The 20,975-nt window shown below is 42.3% G+C and overlaps 1 protein-coding gene across 2 annotated transcripts in view; it reads right to left on the bottom strand.

Moving 5' to 3' along the window:
* Positions 1 to 20,975, bottom strand: part of LOC129731354 (transcription factor HNF-4 homolog) — a 266,557-nt gene that overhangs the window by 174,446 nt on the left and 71,136 nt on the right. For both annotated transcript variants that reach the window (XM_055691258.1, XM_055691256.1), the window contains 2 exons: positions 9,238 to 9,475; positions 9,086 to 9,180 (listed from right to left, as the gene is read on the bottom strand). In XM_055691258.1, the coding sequence (XP_055547233.1) occupies positions 9,086 to 9,180; positions 9,238 to 9,475 (333 nt within the window). The remainder of the gene's footprint in view (positions 1 to 9,085; positions 9,181 to 9,237; positions 9,476 to 20,975) is intronic.

The following is a 20,975-nucleotide window of genomic DNA, read 5'->3' as shown; positions in this document are numbered from 1 at the left end:
TTAATACACATGTAAAGCAGATTCATGATAGCGTCATTCCACTCCGTACAAGTAAATCCAAGTCATCTAACGTCTGGTTCAACAATCGAATACGGAAAGCCATGCTTGAGCGAGATCTAGCCTACAACAGTTGGCTCCGAGCACCGGAAGAAGTTAAAGAAACAGCGCGACGCCGTTATAATAGATTGAGGAACTTAACTAACTCTATGATAGCGTCTGCAAAAGAGCGGTATATGAATAATCTCCTAGACAGTAAAATCCCCCAAAAGACTTTATGGAAAAGGTTTAAAGACATCGGAATTGGCAAAGTTAAAGTACCAGCCACATGCGACTTTAACCCGGATGACGTGAACCGCATGTTTCTTTCAAGCCCAGCGAACCCCGGAGCGGTTTTTGGCAATCGCCTGAATCACCATACAGTGTTTCATTCCGGCCTGTACATTGCTGGGAAGTCGTCAACGTTATATGGAACATCAAATCGAATGCAACAGGACTGGACGGGCTGCCGATTAAATTTATTAAAATAATTTTACCATTCGTTATACACCAAATAACGCACATTTTCAATAGAGTTATAGCAACATCAAAATTCCCCACATGCTGGAAACGTGCCAAAGTTTTGCCTCTGAGAAAAAAACCGCATCTGAATTCTTTGTCGAATCTCAGGCCAATTAGTATCTTGTGCGCTTTATCGAAGGCCCTCGAAAAACTGCTCGAGCAACAAATGTTGTCCTACATTGCAGAGCAAAACCTGCTCACTGAATACCAAGCCGGTTTCCGCAAAGGACAGAGTATTCAAGCTGCAGCGTTTCGAGTGTACGATGATTTAGCTGCAAACATTGATAAGAAAGGCACTGCTGTACTGTTACTCTTGGATTTCTCAAAGGCATTTGATACCATATCCCACCGTAAGCTCTGCTCTAAACTTAAAACACAATTCAATTTTGCTAACTCTGCTGTTTTCCTGCTGAAATCGTATCTGGAAAAAACGAACCCAAATTGTATTCTGCGGCGATCGACAGTCTGATGAAACCAATACTTCTTTCCGGCGTTCCGCAAGGCTCTGTACTTGGACCTTTACTATTCTGCTGTCATGTGAATGATTTACCAACCGTCCTAAAGTACTGCTCGATACAGCTGTATGCCGACGACGTTCAGCTGTATATTAGCCACTCTGGAATACCCAGACAAGATCTTATCAGGATGATCAACGCCGATCTTGAAATTGCTGAGTGGTCACAGCGCAATCAACTGTTCGTCAATCCTTCCAAAAGTAAGGCACTATTAATCAAGGGAAGACGTAGAACTGCTCCACCTAATCCGTTGCCACCAGTCAAATTGGACAGACAGACAATAGAATGGGTGGATAGTGCCAAAAATCTCGGCTTCATTTTTCAATCAGATCTTCAATGGGACAGCCTGATCAGTCAGCAATGCGGTAAAATATACGCTAGCCTTCGCTCGCTCTACTGCTGCGCCTCATTTGCTCCTATTGATACACGTCTGAAGCTTTTTAAGGCTCTTATACTGCCGCACTTTATGTTCGGTGACTCACTTTTGATCAACGCACGTTCCAGCGAGATGGAAAGACTACGTATCGCCTTAAATTGTTGTGTACGTTTCGTATATGGCCTGAACCGCTACGCTCACGTGAAACACCTGCAAAAGAGCTTGATCGGATGTCCTTTGACCACCTTCTACGCTTACCGCTCATGCATGTTCCTACGCAAGCTGCTCTCAACACGTTCTCCTCAATTACTGTTCCAGAAATTACTGCCGCTGCAAGGACGACGTCTTCAAAATCTAATAGTTCCACCAAACAACACAACCTGTTACTCTAACTCACTGTTCGTTCGAGGTGTAGTCAATTGGAATACATTACCTATTGCAACCAAACGTTCAACCTCAGAAGTAGTTTTTAAGAGGGGCTGCCTAGAGTTTTGGAATCGATGATAGTATATGAATGATTAGAAGTTTTAATATTATATGAAATATCAATAGTCAATAAGATGTGTATGTTTAAGTAGATATTAATAAGTTGACATTGTATGTGATCCTGTACGACATCAAAGGTAGCAATTTAAAAAGGAGTTCCTTTACGCTACTGGCAATAAACAAACAAACAAACAATTAACGATACTAGACCCCGCACGATACCAGCAACTAGAGGCCCGAGAAAGTCCATTTTCTAGTTCGTGTCTTGGTTTAGCAGAACATAACAAATAAGCTGCTCATTGTTTTTGGCTGTTTGAAGAACATCATGACGCCCCAACAACAAATCACCAGTTTTAAAACGCGTTTAATTTTAGTTTTAATCTTAGATTTAATTTCAACTCGTAGTCGGCAGCGAGGATAGAAAATTTGTCTTTAGTTTTTAAGATACTTTATGAAGTAAAATTCTAGATATAATTGGCTCCGTAAAACATTAACTTGTATTGTGCCGTGTCAAATAAACGTTGATTGAAAAAAAAAACAATTAACGACGTTTCTTGTAAATTGTTCGTCTGTTCTTGAAAAGCGATTTCCTGATTTGAGACAGATTTAAAACAGAAATAAACAATAGAGTGTTATTAGGGCCACGCACAGGTGTGTGTGTGTGGTATATTCTATTGAAATGCAAAATGTTATACTACAATATGTGGACGATTTGAAATAACATATTATAGAGTTGGGTCACTATATTTCGAAAACATTTATATGAGCACAACTCTCCCGGGCCGGAGAAGCGTTTACACCGAAGCATTATGCACGACCGCCCAATCCACGCCTACCGACGGAGACGCTCGGGAGCACGATATTTCACGCCGATTCTCTATTAGCTGTTGATGCGAGTGTTGCCTATCAAACAGAAAAATTGGCAAAGTTTCATGCATCCAAAGCCCCAATAATTTAAAAAATGCAGATATGCAAATTGACCAATATATATATATATATATATATATATATATATATATATATATATATATATATATATATATATATATATATATATATATATATATATATATATATATATATATATATATATATATATATATATATATATATATATATATATATATATATATATATATATATATATATATATTTGAATTGTAAGATGGCGACTTCTGGTGACTGGAAAAAGTAAAAAAAAAGGCTCTGAATACCATTTTGAAATCCAAGATGGCGACTTACGGTTTCTGAAAAACAGCGAGATATGACCAAATACCACCCAATACGGGTATTTCCGAAATCGTGATGATGCACTGAAACCACAAATCGACCTCAGACAACATTTTGAGTTGTAAAATGGCAGCTTTTGGTGACTGGAAAACTGCCGCAAATGATCCAACAAAAAAAACAAATATGGGTGTTTCTTTAACCAGAATGATACTCAGAGGCCAGAAATCATCTCCAAATGTCATTCTGAAATCCAAGATGACGACTTCCTGGTGCTGGGAAACAGCGGCAAATGACCAAATACCACCCAATATGAGTGTTTCTTTAACCAGAATGACGCTCAGAGGCCAGAAATTGTCTCCAAATTCCATTTTGAAATCCAATATGGCGACTTCCGGTTTCTAAACAACAGTGGGAAATGACCAAATAACACTCAATATGGGTATTTACGGGATTGCTATGATGCACTGAAGCCACAAATCGACCTCAGACAACATTATGAATTGTAAGATGACGACTTCCGGTGAATGGGATGCTTCGATACCAGAATGATACACAGGAGCTAGAATCGACCACAGACACCATTTTGAATTCTAAGATGGTGACTTCCGGTTTCTGGAAAACAGCCGGAAATGACTAAATCACACCAAATAGGATATCAGAATGCTTGGTGAATGAGTGTTTTAATTGTTTCTACGAAAGGGCGGTGAGAAAAAGGGAATCAAATTCTTCAGTTGCTGTGATCAACTATGGATATGGCTGATCAGTTGAAGTAGGTGTGCAAAAGAGTAAAGGAGTAGATGTGAATACACCAGCATCTCAGTGTTACAATACTGCGATCATGGAAAACCATCAGGATTACTTGGAAATTATACGGTCATTCAGATAAGTACCAGATTAAACAAATAAATAATTGATATCATCATTGTATTGAATAGGGGCGTCGGGGCGCTCGCCGTTGTGGCGACTGTCTCTTCGGAACGGATAACGGCGTTGTGTGTCTCGGCGTCTCTCTGGTGTATAGGCTGACTAGAAAGAACGCAGTTTTTAATGCGTTTGTGTTCATCAGTTGTGTACTGGTTGAGTGAGACAAGATTAATTTGTTTGCGTGTGTAGTGCGAACTGTTGCCGTTTTGTCGTTCGATTGCTCGGCGGTGGTATGTGTGTTGACGCTGATGGGGCTGTATGCCAGTGGAGTGGTGGTGAATGAAGAAAGGAGTATATTGAATGTGTGTTTCTGTGCCTCCGGCACGCAGCTCATTGACATTGACAGTGAGCGTGTTCATGCAGTGCGCATCGCGCACTACATCTGGGATTCTTTTGGAAGTTTTATTTTTATTTTGGTTATGTAGAAAACTGGAGATAGGCAGGTTTTTCGAGGGACTAGTGGTAAGGGTTGAGACCTATATACTGTTTTTCTGCTGGCGGTGTGTACATATGCAGACTGTTCGTCATCGTCAATGGCGTTTTGATAGGTGTTCGGATATCGTGATATAATTTTGCAACAGTTGCACCATGATTGGTTCAATACTTTGGCGATACGTGTTAGGCATCTGCCAGGCTGGGTGCGGAGGGCGGCGTGGGCCGGTTCACCGGGCCGAGGGTTAGTGTATAGCCGTAAGTAGAGCTGTGCATTGGCCTACGGCCGGGTGAATCGGTTCGCGCCGCTTTTCGCGTTTTTTTTTCGCGTTTGGCCTGGCAGAGGCTTTAAGCAGGTATTACACGAAGCAAATATTTGCTATTTTTGGTACGGATTTTATTTTGTGCAAATAAAAATCGTACCAAAAATAGCAAATATTCGCTTCGTCTAATACCTGCTGTAGACTTTTGGTTGGTTTGTATATCTGCATTTTCATGTTCTTACGATTTTGAATGCGTAGCACGCGATATGGCTTTACATGTAGTATAATTACAAAGGCTGTTCGCAATCTCATCCATAGAATATTGGCGTAATAAGAAATAATTTTCAGTATAAGGTTTCTACTAACCGGTTTCTATTTTTTTCGATTTGTCTAGCTTTTGATTAAGTGTTGTAACACACATTTATATATATATATATATATATATATATATATATATATATATATATATATATATATATATATATATATATATATATATATATATATATATATATATATATATATATATATATATATATATATATATATATATATATATATATATATATATATTGGTCAATTTGCATATCTGCATTTTTTAAATTATTGGGGCTTTGGATGCATGAAACTTTGCCAATTTTTCTGTTTGATAGGCAACACTCGCATCAACAGCTAATACACAGTGTGAACAGTCTGCATATGTACACACCGCCAGCAGAAAAACAGTATATAGGTCTCAACCCTTACCACTAGTCCCTCGAAAAACCTGCCTATCTCCAGTTTTCTACATAACCAAAATAAAAATAAAACTTCCAAAAGAATCCCAGATGTAGTGCGCGATGCGCACTGCATGAACACGCTCACTGTCAATGTCAATGAGCTGCGTGCCGGAGGCACAGAAACACACATTCAATATACTCCTTTCTTCATTCACCACCACTCCACTGGCATACAGCCCCATCAGCGTCAACACACATACCACCGCCGAGCAATCGAACGACAAAACGGCAACAGTTCGCACTACACACGCAAACAAATTAATCTTGTCTCACTCAACCAGTACACAACTGATGAACACAAACGCATTAAAAACTGCGTTCTTTCTAGTCAGCCTATACACCAGAGAGACGCCGAGACACACAACGCCGTTATCCGTTCCGAAGAGACAGTCGCCACAACGGCGAGCGCCCCGACGCCCCTATTCAATACAATGATGATATCAATTATTTATTTGTTTAATCTGGTACTTATCTGAATGACCGTATAATTTCCAAGTAATCCTGATGGTTTTCCATGATCGCAGTATTGTAACACTGAGATGCTGGTGTATTCACATCTACTCCTTTACTCTTTTGCACACCTACTTCAACTGATCAGCCATATCCATAGTTGATCACAGCAACTGAAGAATTTGATTCCCTTTTTCTCACCGCCCTTTCGTAGAAACAATTAAAACACTCATTCACCAAGCATTCTGATATCCTATTTGGTGTGATTTAGTCATTTCCGGCTGTTTTCCAGAAACCGGAAGTCACCATCTTAGAATTCAAAATGGTGTCTGTGGTCGATTCTAGCTCCTGTGTATCATTCTGGTATCGAAGCATCCCATTCACCGGAAGTCGTCATCTTACAATTCATAATGTTGTCTGAGGTCGATTTGTGGCTTCAGTGCATCATAGCAATCCCGTAAATACCCATATTGAGTGTTATTTGGTCATTTCCCACTGTTGTTTAGAAACCGGAAGTCGCCATATTGGATTTCAAAATGGAATTTGGAGACAATTTCTGGCCTCTGAGCGTCATTCTGGTTAAAGAAACACTCATATTGGGTGGTATTTGGTCATTTGCCGCTGTTTCCCAGCACCAGGAAGTCGTCATCTTGGATTTCAGAATGACATTTGGAGATGATTTCTGGCCTCTGAGTATCATTCTGGTTAAAGAAACACCCATATTTGGTTGTTTTGTTGGATCATTTGCGGCAGTTTTCCAGTCACCAAAAGCTGCCATTTTACAACTCAAAATGTTGTCTGAGGTCGATTTGTGGTTTCAGTGCATCATCACGATTTCGGAAATACCCGTATTGGGTGGTATTTGGTCATATCTCGCTGTTTTTCAGAAACCGTAAGTCGCCATCTTGGATTTCAAAATGGTATTCAGAGCCTTTTTTTTACTTTTTCCAGTCACCAGAAGTCGCCATCTTACAATTCAAAATGGTGTCTGTGGTCGATTCTAGCTCCTGTGTATCATTTCGATTCCGAAGATACTCATATTGTACGGAAAGCGGCCATTTTTGGCCGTTTTTTAGAAATCGGAAGTTGCCATCTTACAATTCATAATGGTGTCTGAGCTCCTTTTCAGCTCCTTGCATCATTCTGGTTCCGGAGATACTCATATTGGGTGGTATTTGGTCACTTTAGGCTGTTTTTCAGAAACCGAAAGTCGTCATTTTAAACTTCAAAATGGCATGTGAAATTGTTCTCTGACCTCCGAGTTTCATTCTGACTCCGGAAACATTCAAATTGAACGGTATTTGGTCATCGTCTGTTTACCAGCCACCGGAAGTCACCATCTTTGAATTCAAAATGGTGTCTGTAATCTTCTTTTTCTTTCTATTTGTTAATGGAGACTTTGAATTTTATAATTCATTCGTCTCCGGTGGTGTTTGTGATCGATTTGTAGCTTCTGTTCATCATTCTGGTTGTGGAGATACTCATATTAAATGGCCATTTTTGGCTGTTTTCCAAACAATGAAAGTTACCATCTTACAATTCAAAATGTTGCCTGAGGTCGATTTGTGGCTTCAGTGCATCATAACAATTCCGGACATATCCATGTTGGATTGTATTTGGTCATTTGCCGCTGTTTTTCAGAAACCGGAAATCGCCATCTTGGATTTCAAAATGGTATTTGGAGACATGCCAGAAGAAGGAAGGGTGTCGAAACATTATGGACATGTTTGTTACACCTAAAAACATTTACCTGTCAAATTTCCTTGATTGGTTTTCGAGCTGTGCGAAATTTGTATTTCTTTTGTATGGGACCCCTCCCGAATATAAGAGGAAGGGGTATCAAACCATTATGGATATATTTGTTACCCTGAAAACATTCACCTGTCAAATTTGGTCCCATTTACTTGATTAGTTCTCGAGATGTGCATAAATTAGTGTTTCATTTGTATGGAATCCCTCCCTTCCAGAAAAGGGAAGGGTGTCAAACCAATATGGAGATATTTGAAACTCCTTAAAACATCCACATGCCAAATTTAGTTCGTTTGCTTGGTTAGTTTTCGAGATGTGCATAAATTTGTGTTTCATTTGTATGGGACCTCTCCCTTTCAGAAGAGGGAGGAGTCTCGAACTATCTTATTCACCTTTCTCGGCCCTTAAAACTTCTATATACAAAATTTCACGCCGATCAGTTCAGTAGTTTCCAAGCCTATGTGGATCAGACAGACAGACAGACAGAGCTGCATTTTTATATGTTTAAAAAATAACCATTATCGATGCTTATGTGAACTGCTCCAGCGATGTTAGATTTTTTTTGTAGTAGAATTTAATGGAAGCATTGCCTTTTCTCGAAACCTAATTCCATTCTGCTAAGATGTACAATAAGAAAATTCATTAGGGGTTGTTCCTAAACCACGTGGTCATAAAAAGGGGGACGGGGGAGTTTGTCAAAAGACCACGAAAGACCACGCAGGGGGGTGGAGGGGGTTAACGAAATGACCACGTGGTCTTTTTCCTGATTTATAATTTATTGTTGCCACCAAGTCAAGAATGAAGCTTTTGTATTTTAAAAATATAGAATTCACTGAAAGTTTAGTAATAAAGATGTGAAACTTTAAGTGAATTTTTGGCACTTGACAAATGAAAAGACCACGTGGTTAAAAAGTCACAAGGGTGGGGGGGGGGTTGGCCAAAAGACCACGGGGGGGGGGGGGTACTTGGGGTATAAAAATTGATCAAAACATGACCACCTGGCTTAGGAATGGCCCCTTAGAAAATAAACACTAAATTTTTATCAATACAAAAAAGTTGAAAATTCTTTGATTATGTTTTTGAGACTCGGCAATATTCCAAAACTTTTGGTAAAATGTTCGGAATGGAGTTAGACGTAGTCCCATATCGAAAAAAAAAGAAAATCAATGATTGTTTTAATTTGACGGAGGTGAAAACCTTAAACATATTCTACTTTCCGAGTTACAAAGCCTCAATTTTAAATAGAACGTAAACGAAAAATTATTCTTCTGAATAAAATTGCTGGAGTAATGTAATTTTTTTTGGTAAAACGTAAGTACTTACCTTCTTTTTTCATGCCAGCCTTGAAGCATTTCCTCAGTCTACAATATCTACACTGATTACGTTTATCTTTATCTACGACACAGTTCCGCGAAAATCTGAAAAGAGTTCATCTACAAACAATACTTTAGATTTGTAATAGTAAATAACAATACCTGCAGGTATATGAATGATTTTTCCGAACACTTCGACGGAAAAATCCTTTACAGCCGTCACATGAAGCTGCTCCATAGTGTTTGCCAGTTGCGCGATCACAGCATATTGTACATATATTTATTGCAACGCTTTGGCCATTATCTATTGCAAAATTTTTGCTTATGTCCACAATCTCATCTGGTGTCAGCTGAGAATCACTTGTTATAACCGGAGAAAGGGAATCATTTGCATCATGATCTGTAAACGTAAAAAATATATTTTTTTTATATTTTTAATTCGGATCTAAGCAGCCAGATGGAACAAATTTGCATAATTTGTTACTTTGTTAGATAAATCTTTCAGTGATAAAATGTACACTACGGTATTTTCCTTAGTGTTCAACTATTTATTTCAAACAAATATCAAAGTTTATGTTTTCGTTCTTACTATGAGTACAAAAAATATGGGGGTTATGTATGAGACACGACCGCTCTGTTAATGTGAAGTTGAAATGCCGATTTGATTTGATGAAGTTGTGGTGTTCAAATTTAAGCAAATATAATTCAAGACTAATAGTACAAAACAAACGGTCAGTGTACATATAACTTCTTGTTAACCAGGGGTGACATTGCGCATTTCGTTTCGAGTAACTCGAACAAAACTAAATGATCGCTGGTGGGCGTTATTTATCGTTTTTCGTAATTTTTTTCGACTTTGCGGGTTAGATGAAGGGCAAATGACAACGACAGCTCCTTTTGAGCTTAAAGCAAAACTGGCAGTATGTGACGAACTCGAAAAAAAGCGAAAATCGTTCGAGTCGAGCTGCACAATGCCACCCCAGGTGAATGAAAAAATTCACTTAATAAACTTTCTGACTTTCTGTCTTGTCTGAAGGTAATTCAGAATTAAAACTACTTTTGTCAAGTGAATTCTCTGATCTGCCGTAATCTCGCAGACTGACGTAAGTGCCATTTTTTCAAATATGGGGTTCTTATGCCAATTTTTCGTTATTCGAAGACCCATCTTTTGATATCTTTCTTTTAGTTGTTACTTATTCGTACGTTGCATAAAATCAAGAAAACAAAATGACGTATGCACCATTTCAATACAAAAGTGACAAGTAACCAGTTCGTTATTGGGCCGTATTGAAAAGCTGATCAAATGGATCACGGCAGTGATGCAGCAAATGTTTGATCAAGTTCAGAATTTTCAACGTAAGACTTCATTTTAATTTAGTAAGGTGACATGCTTTGCAAGGTATAGCGGAAAAGTACCCTTCTCAAATGCATATAACCTTCCTAACATTGAATAGATAATGACATTGTGATATAGGTTACAGAGTCCGCTTCGACAAGATCATGAATTCGAATCTAAACAGAATCAAACCGTTCGGTGTCGGAGGAACTTTTACGCATGGGTTCATTCTCATGCTCCCTCCCGTCCCATTACTTGACTCTTCCCTCACGCTAAATTCCAAAAAAAATACATGACTTGTATGCAAAGCCACGACCGTAAGGTTGACGTAGAACTACATAAGGTTGTTATGTTTGTGCAAAAGAGGAGTTGAAGTGGTACCGAATTTCAGATTGTACATACATCACTGAACAGGAATGGAACAAACACTATACAACGTAAACAAGTTTTTTTGCATATTAAGGCTTGACAATTTTTAAGGTTCAATTGACCGCTAACTTGGTTGGTAAACGGCTGGGCAATGCGTACCAGCAGTACACCCGTACTAGTTGGCATAAAATAGACCCCAGTTTGGTCCATAGCATAATGCCCAGTAACTCCTATCCCTACCTCCACTTGGTACCGACTGGGATACGAGCGACCAACGGAAGATCGGTGAACCGGTGGGAACTCTTCGTATGCTGACAGGGAAGGGGGCGCTGTTCTTCTTCGAAGGCAGCTTTCCTGAGTGTCTGTTCCCCAGGTTAGGGGCGACTCAAACAGCGACTGATCCGGAGCGGACGGCTGAACTATGAAATGCGGTGTCTCGCCAGCTACACCCGAGACGACAGCCCCGTCGCGAGACTAGGCATCACAGCCCTAGTAAGGCAGCATGCTGAAATAAACATACCACGAACAACCCAGAGAATGATACGAATCGGAACATTCGATATAGACCTAGGCAAACGAAAAAGGACAACGATTAGAAACATGGCACTTGGAATGTTAGGACTCTGCTCGAACCGGCACGCGCGGGTATCTTGACCAGAGAGCTACGGAACGCAAAAGTGGAGGTAGCAGCCATACAAGAGGTGCGTTGGCCTAAAACCGGAGATCGTGAATTCCGAGCGGTTGATCCGAGCGCGGGCACTTTTTTCAAGTAACACATCTACTACAGTGGCGGCGATAGAGCGGAACGGGGCGTCGGTTTCGTGCTACTCGGAAACCAAATGAAGCGTGTCATTAGGTGGAGGCTTATTAATGGCCGACTATGCGTATTGAGGATCAAGGTCAAATTCTTCAATTACAACCTTATCAACCTGTACACGCCGACAGACGATGACGTAAAGGAGGAGTTCTATGCGCTCCTTGAGAAAACGAATTTGTTTATTTGTTTATTTTACTTCAATTTATCTGACAAAAGTTTTAATAAATAACATGAATCAGGGTCAAGTCTACAAAATGTTTGCTTGCCTCAACTTATACACAAACTTGCGGGATGATTCGCCAAACTCAAAAAAATCTTCAACACTCAGGAAGGTTCTGACTGCAGCGGTGACTGGTTCGTAGAATCCAAATGATGTGCGGTGAAAGGAGGTTTGAAGCAGGCCAGTAGATCGTAAGGCACGTTGAGAAGCACGGAAGTTCAGCTGGTACAGGAGCGACGGTGAATCGATTTCTTCATTCATAATTTTCGCAACGAAAGCAGCTTGCTGTATTTTTCGGCGACGCTCGAGTGTATCAAGGCCAAGTAGCTTACAGCGATCAGTATACGGTGGGTAATTTTAGCAATAAATCCTAATTGTCGATTCGCTTTCGATATTAAGGTGGCATGATGCAAATGGAAATTAAGCTTGGCATCGAGTAAAACACCAAGGTCGCACACACGGTCAACTCTTTTCAGCTCAAGTCCTTCAATGCGGTACTCGAACATGATCGGGTTCGAAATTCGGTGAAATGTCATAACATCGCATTTTTTAATGCTGATTACTAGCCAGTTCATGAGTCAGCAGTCGACGAAAACATTCAGCAGAGCTTGTAGACGGCGGCAATCGTATTGTATGGACTACCAAATACAACTTTAAATCATCCGCGTATACCAACTTACAACCAACCTTTAACAGTAGCATAGCATCATTAAAGAAAAACGCAAACAGTAAAGGCCCCATGTTGCTGCCTTGTGGAACTCCCGATATATTCGTGAACTGCGATGAAACGCAAGAACCAATTTTCACACGTAGAATCCGGCCACATAAGTACGAACTCAGCCATTCGATGAACTGACGTGATGCTCCTAGACGTGTAATTTTATGCAACAATATGCAATGGTCAATGCGATCAAAGGCAGCCTTCAAATCGGTGTAAATGACATCTATTTGAGCTCTTTGTTCCATATTTGAGATACACGTTGAAGTGAACTCCAATAGATTTGTACACACTGAGCGATTCGGTATAAATCCATGTTGCATGGTGGATATGTAATTTTTAGTACAATGAAGCATGACATCGCTAACTAGAATCTCAAACAGTTTAGAGCCCGCCGAAAGACTAGTGATGCCACGATAGTTCCTGACATATAGTCGGTCGCTAGATTTCAGTACTGGAAACTTTAAAGACTGTTTCCACACTTCGAGAAATTTTCGTTGCTCAAACGATTTGTTAAAAATACAGCGCAGTGGATTTACCAACACAGTGGCACATCGACTGATAATTATGGCGGGGATGCCACCGGGTCCCGGTGAATAAGAACGTTTAAGTTTCTTCGCTGCACTTAGTATCAAGTCGGTGGTAACTCCAAATGTAGTTAAATCAGCCGAACCGGCCGGGACGGCAGCCGCCGCAATTTCCGCATCGAAATTCGAGGCAACTCTGTCAGCAAACACGGAGGCGAAAAAATTTGCGAATCTGACATGAGTCAGATTCTGAAGCAGAAACTGAATTATCCAGACAAACATTAACAGGTATCGAGGAGCATTTTCTTTTGGAGTTGACGAAGTTCCAAAAATTTCTGGGGTTCCTACGGAGGTCTGTCTGCACACGTAGGACGTACGATTTGTACAAGTGGACGATATAAAGATCGTCATCGGAGATACGTACGCACAAGTCGGACGAGAGGAGTTCTTTTGTCACGTTATTGCCTTCACTCTACCACCAACGACAACGGCTTGAGGTTAGTGAACTTCGCCGCAGCCAGGGGAATGCCAGGGGAGACACCCCAATGGAGAGGCCTGCTCCCAGATCGACCACATGCTGATCGACGGCCGGCACTTTTCAGACGTCATAGATGTGCGATCCTCTCGAGGGCCAAACATCGACTCGGATCACCGATAAACCGCAGGTGGCCAGGCGTTAGAAGCAACATTTTGAAGTGGTGTTGAACGGTGAGGAAGGTAGGAGAGTCGTTGAGGGGAACAGGATAGACATTGGGGAGGACGGACAAGCTGTGGACTCACCAACATTAGACGAGGTAAAGAATGCTCGCAAAGAGCTAAAAAACCACAAAGCCGCTGGGAAGGATGGCTTACCGGCCGAACTTTTCGAAGTTGGGAGCGATCGGTTGTGTAGTGCAATTCACCAGATTATCCCAAGGGTATGGTCTGAGGAACAACTACCTACGGACTGGTTGGAAGGACTCATAAGCCCTAGCTACAAGAAGGGACATATACTCGACTGTAGTAACTTGCAGGACGCATCGTCTGTTTACTGGCTTTAAGGCGGCGTACGATAGCTACCTTCCGACTACCGTCGGCGGACGCTAACCTGGCCCTGAAAGAGGGCAAGTTGAAGGTCGGCTGGTCTGTATGTCCTCTGGGCATACTACAGCAACCAGACATTTGCTTCCGGTGCTTTGAGGGCGGACATAAGTCCTGGACCTGCAAGGGGCCCGATAGGAGCCAGCTGTGCAGGCGATGTGGAGGTGCAGGCCATAAAGCAAAGGACTGTGTGGAGTCTCCCAAGTGCATGGTATGTTCCGGGAAACGGGACGCCAAACACCTTATGGGAGGCCCCAGGTGCCCAGCCGGTAAGCCGGCTGCGAAACCACGGGCGTAAGGGTGACGCAACTGAACCTGAACCATTGCTTCGCGGCTCAGCAGCTGCTACACCAAGCAGCCACTGAGTCGTTGTCGGACATCGCCGTCATATCGGATCCCTACCGCATCCCTCCCGGAAACGGTAACTGGGTTGCGGATAAGTCCAGTTTGGCGGCCATATGTACGACGAGCAAGTTCCCGGTTCAGGAGGTTGTCTCAACCTCAGAAGAAGGGTACGTAGTTGCTAAGGTAAACGGAGTGTTCTACTGCAGTTGCTATGCTCCGCCACGTTGGTCTACCGAAAGGTTCACCCAGATGGTCGACCTCCTATCCATGGAGCTAACGGGCCTAACGCCGTTGGTGGTGGCGGGCGACTTCAACGCTTGGGCTGTTGAGTGGGGAAGTCGCTTCACGAACCAGAGGGGCCAGATCCTGTTGGGGGCTTTTGCAAAGCTCAACCTAGATCTGGCCAACGTTGGGAACAAAAGTACATTTAGCAGAAATGGTGCGGAGTCGATCATCGACGTGACGTTCTCCAGCCCAGGACTGATCAAGAACTGGAGGGTAGACGATGGAGGAACTCATCGTGATCGCCAAATCCCTAAAGGTGAGCAAGGCACCGGGACCGGATGGTATCCCTAACCTGGCGATCAGGCTGGCGATAAAAACGGCCCCCGGGCTGTTCAGGGCAGTCATGCAGAGGTGCCTGGATGACTGTCTCTTTCCGGACAGGTGGAAGCGGCAGAGACTGGTCTTATTGCCGAAGGCTGGGAAACCGCCAGGGGACCCATCGGCATATAGGCCTATCTGCCTGCTGGACACCGCGGGCAAGGTGCTTGAGAGGATCATCCTCAACAGACTGGTGAGGTACACGGAGGGTGTACACGGTCTGGCAAGTAACCAGTTCGGCTTCCGGAAGGGCAGGTCCACGCTGGACGCAATCTCTTCCGTCATCAAGACGGCGGAGGTAGCAATCCAGCGCAAGAGAAGGGGAATACGCTACTGCGCAATCGTCACGCTCGACGTGAAGAATGCGTTCAATAGTGCCAGTTGGGACTCCATAGCGCTCGCGCTCAGGAGCATCCATGTACCGGTGTCGCTGTACAAGATTCTGGAAAATTATTTCCAGAATCGAGTACTTGTTTACGACACGGAGGAGGGTCAGAAGTGCGTCCCAATTACCGCAGGAGTTCCGCAAGGTTCTATCCTGGGCCCGGTGTTGTGGAATGTCATGTATGACGGAGTGTTGAAACTCAAGTTCCCTGTAGGGGTTGTGATCGTCGGCTTTGCAGACGACATAACGCTGGAGGTTTACGGCGAGTCTATCGAGGAGGTCGAATTGACCGCCGCGCACTGTATACGCAAGGTTGAGGACTGGATGCGCTCCAGGAAACTGGAGCTCGCGCATCATAAGACGGAGGTCACGGTTGTGAACAACCGTAAATCGGAGCAACAGGCGGTGGTCAGAGTCGGAGACTGCACCATCACCTCGAAGCGATCCCTGAAGCTCTTGGGGGTTATGGTGGACGACAAGCTCACGTTCGGGAGTCACGTCGACTATGCCTGTAAGAGGGCCTCATCGGCTATTGCAGCACTATCTCGTATGATGTCCAATAGCTCAGCGGTTTATGGCAGCAAGCGAAGACTTCTTGCCAGCGTGGTTTCGTCCATACTTAGGTATGGTGGGCCAGTGTGGTCCAGAGCGCTAGGTACTAACAGTTACCGTGGTAAACTGGAAATTACCTACAGGCTCATGTGCCTGAGAGTTGCGAGTGCGTATCGTACGGTGTCATACGATGCAATCTGTGTCTTGTCCGGCATGATGCCTATCAGCATCGCCATCAAGGAGGACAGAGAGTGTTTCGACCAACGTGACACAAGGGGCATACGAGGTACCAGAAGGTCATTCTCGATGCTCCGCTGGCAGCGAGAATGGTCCAAACTCATACCGGAGATATCCGGCTGGGTCGGGAGACGACATGGTGAAGTGAACTTCCACCTGACACAAATCCTGTCAGGCCATGGTTGTTTCAGGCAATATCTGCACAGGTTCGGACACGCGGTGTCCCCCATGTGTCCCGAGTGCGTGGAGGAGGAGGAGACTGCTGAGCATGTCTTCTTCGTATGCCCCCGTTTCGCAAGAGCGAGGAGCAACATGATGGCTGTGAGCGGGCCTGGCACTACTCCGGACAATCTAGTCCGGAGGATGTGCGACGACCCGGACATCTGGAACGCGGTCTGTGCGGCCGCCTCTCAGATTGTTCTGGAGCTGCAACGTGTGTGGCGGGTCAACCACCAACACGCCAGTGGTAGCTAATTACCAGTCTCCAGGTAGTTAGCTAGGAGGTTATAAGAGTAAAGAGGGTGCATCACGCACAAAAGCCACTCCCCGACGTAATACTTAACCGTCGTTCCGGGAAGACCAGGGCTGGAGACTGGAGGGGTTTTAGTGGGTCGGGACAGGGATCAGTAGGTGTCTGGGCGAGTGTAACTACCCCAGCATCTCTCCCCTAGTCTCATCCCCACACCCTGAGCTCTCTTCTCAGGTGTCTGTTTGCAGATTTCCCCGCCACCTTTAAAAAAAAAAAAATAAAAAAAAGGCGGCGTACGACAAAGTGAAACGCAACGAGCTGTGGCGAATAATGCTAGAACATGGTTTCCCAACAAAACTAGTTAAACTGTTACGTGCGACGCTTAAAGGTTTCACATCATGCGTCAGGACAGCGGGCGAATTTTCGGAGGCGTTTGTGACGTTAGATGGTCTGAAGCAAGGTGACGGGCTCTCGAACTTGCTGTTTAACATAGCTTTGGAAGGTGCAATACGAAGGGCAGGTGTTCAGAGGAGCGGCACCACCATCACTAAGTCCAGAAGCTTCGCGGACGACATTGATATAATTGGTGTTAACCGTAGCAGTTGAGGAGGGCTGCGAGAATTGGACTCACCATAAACACTACCAAAACGAAGTACATGGTGGCTTGCGGAGAGCGTGATAGTTCTGCGGGTATTGGTGCTGCGGTAGAGATGGATGAGGCTGCGGGTATTGGTGCTGCGGTAGAGATGGATGGGAGCCACTCAATATCAATTTTCGATTTCCCGGTTTTTTCCCGGTTTACCGATGATATTTAATAAAATTTCCCGGCGTTTTATTTTTAAAACATATGAGAAAAAAATAATTCTCTCTCTTTCTCCTCCTTCGTTTTTAGCTGTTCGTCGACGTTAGCAAGTATCTTCATAGTGATCTGCTGCACAATTTTCGCCGTCTTTATCTTCAAATCGTTGACAATCTTCGCCTTCTCGCGCTTTTTTGCTTCCTTCTGATTTTTCTCAGTCAACCTACTCTCGAGCTTGCAGTGCTTCTGTATCAGGATGCCAATGAAATGCATGGGATAAATTTAAGAGTTGGGGCATAGAGGTTTTGTCTTCTCGAAAAATGTCCTCAGGCGAAATTTCAAGCGAACTTTGAGAAGAAGAGCCTCAGAGTAACCAATGAAAAAATGCACATGAAACTGTAAAGATGCATTTTGCAAAATGCATGAAACGTTGATATCTGTTCTTTCAAAATTGTACAATCTGTTCTTTCAAATTATACAATGGAATGTATAAGAAATTTTCTCATGGTCCGTAAAATAAATACAACTGACATCTGAATAAACAATTTGAAAAAAATATTATAAGCTACTGTTTGTTTTTGATATAGAAAAAATCTGAGGACTGAGAAAAAGCTCTTCAAGGTGGCGTCTTTCCCCAACAAAATTCAGTAGTCAATAGGTCGAACACAGAACAAAAAACTACTTTTTTTCTGCAATACACTTAATGTGAAGAATGTTGAATATAATAGAGTCTTGATAATTTATATTATTAACGAAATTTCAGAAGTCATTGACCTAGTTTCCGCAACATGAAGACGAACACAGTTTGTTAAAAATATTTGATATATATTCTTTTTGAAGTATGTCACTCGCAAATGCAAAAAAACGTGCAAAAAAACCGTGTAAAATAAAACCGCGTTTTTTGAGAAAACGACGTAAATAAAATCGCGTTATTTGGAAAATCGTCGTAAAAAGAACCGTGTGAAAAAAAACCGTGTAAAAAAAAGACTTTACTGTAACGGCCAATCAGATCAATCAATCAACCAACGAAGGGCGCTGAACAAACTGCTGATGCGCGTGCTTATTTCTCAAGCAACGAGGAAATTTTTCTCGCGATCGTAGGATTTCCATTCACGTGCGACGCGACCAGGAATGTTACACAATTTGCAGGATGCGCAAGGTGATATCTTGTTGCTTTACGATCTGAGCGAAGTGTTCGTGCTCTACATAATCGGTAGAGCTCGTGAGACTTTGTCGTGAACCGAAATAATATTTTATTTAAAGTAATATTTTGTACTATTGTGAAAAGTCATTTTTTGTCAGAGCCTTGAGCTTACAGCATGCCGCGTGCAATAAGTGATACATAACCATTCAATGTAAATATTGCACATTCACACAAATGATTACACAGTGCAACAAAAATGACTTTTTTTTTGCCTTGGCTTCTATATACAATTTTTTTGTGTATTTTTATGCAAAACTAAATTTCTCCGAGTTTGAGCATATTTCAACTTAAGGGGCAACAATGGCGCCATTTTGAATTTTTGAGAAACCGGTAATTTTTGATGTTTTTTCGACGCCATTTTGTTTTAGGACCAAATATCAAAATTCTAAGAGTTTGTCCACATATTAGCATCTTTTTACCCATCTTTTGAAAAAAAAAGATCTTAAATCGGACAAAACCTGAGCTCAAAACGGTGATTCTACGAAACCGGTTTTGGCATAGTTTCATATATACACACATTTTGTGTACTGACGTTGTACTAACACTTCACATGCCACATTGCATCCTATTTCAAACTATCAGATCAATCGAAAAGTGGTGCCTCAAAGCAGTCAACATTTCACTTTTTCGGCAGATAAAAAATGCACAGGTAGTTCATAAAATGTTCGATATCGAAAACAATGGTCTTAGAAATACATGAAACGTGGAGATTTGCTATTATCTTGAACTTGTTTTTGGAAAACAATCGGGACATACTAATTTTTGAGCTGGGAATAACATTTAAAATTATGCGAATGGGAAAAACATAAGATTCACAGAAATTTTATTCAATTATTTACAGAGTAATATGAAAGATAAAACTGGTCGACAAAAGCGGAAAAATGCTGCCATGAAGCTCGAAAATAACTACCCTAGAAAGGCTATAGCTTTTTAACCGTTTCTGTGCAATTTGGTGCCTTTAACCAGTGTATAAATGCGTCAACTGACATGAGAGTGTCGCATAGCAGTTGCTCGCCGGCTTCTCGAAGACTTTAATTTATCGTAAACTCATTAAAGTCTCTTAAAAAATGTTGGTGGCTGGAGGCACCATAATTCACAGGAATGATTAAGAATCTGTAATCTTTCATTTTTCCTAGTTTGAGCTTTAGGGCCACACCTGTGTTGACCTTTGTAATCTAAATTTAATTGGTAGAGAAAAAAATAATAGATTCAGATGATACACTGAACACACGAAGTGAACAACGACCAGTTTCTCACAAGCATTCGTGAAGAGCAGACGCTTTATCGTATTGTGAAGAGTGAGCTATAAAAATCAAATTTCAGTCGTTGACTGAATACAACCTTCAACACAATCAAACAAAAGAACAATGTCCGAATCACCGTATCATCTAACCTCAAACGGACCACGTGTGAATACACTGGTAATCGATTTAGCCACCCTGCCGACAAGGACGGTCAACATGGACATGATTGCCAAGTTTATCCAAGATAAGTTAATGTTACCATTCTCGGACATCAAATCACTGCAGCATAATACGGGAAAGTCATTAGTTTTCGTAGAATGTAAGACAGAAGAACAGGCCATAGCAATCGCGGAGAAGAATGATGGAGGTTACATAATTGTTGCAAACAATATCAAATATAAGGTCAACGTTTATATAGAAGACGGTGCAACGACGGTTCGAAAACATGATGTATCACCACAAACGGAAAATTCGTCGATCGAAAAAGAGTTGAAAAAATATGGAGACATAGTGTGGCTAAAAGAAGAGGTATGGATTGAGCCTGCTGTTTTGAAGGGGATCGCGAATGGTATTCGATCAGCTAGGATTAGACTACACACAGCAATTCCATCATACATTAATGTCGAAGGGGAGGTTACACTGGTGACATACAAGCATCAGCGGCAAACGTGCAGACATTGCAACAACCCGGTTCATTGGGGCCGGAAATGCATTGAAGCTAGTTACATGGCAATGCAAATAAATGGAGGAAACGTCAGCGATAGGCGTAGAGCATCCGGTGTGGACTATGCAGGAGCTTTGAAGGGACCAGGACTCAGTAGTGGAAAGCAAAACGAAGACAGGAACAAGGATACAGGCAACAGAGAAGAAGGTGACAAAGGTTTGCGACTAAATTACACTAGTCTGGGTAGCTCGTTCGTCAAGCCCAGCAACCAAGGACAAGGTAGAAGTGGACTCAATTATAACAATACTAACAAAATAGCTCAGAACACTAA

This window comes from Wyeomyia smithii, chromosome 3 (assembly GCF_029784165.1).
Source record: "Wyeomyia smithii strain HCP4-BCI-WySm-NY-G18 chromosome 3, ASM2978416v1, whole genome shotgun sequence".
Classification (NCBI taxonomy): Eukaryota; Metazoa; Arthropoda; class Insecta; order Diptera; family Culicidae; genus Wyeomyia; species Wyeomyia smithii.
This window is presented reverse-complemented; position numbering and strand designations above follow the sequence as displayed.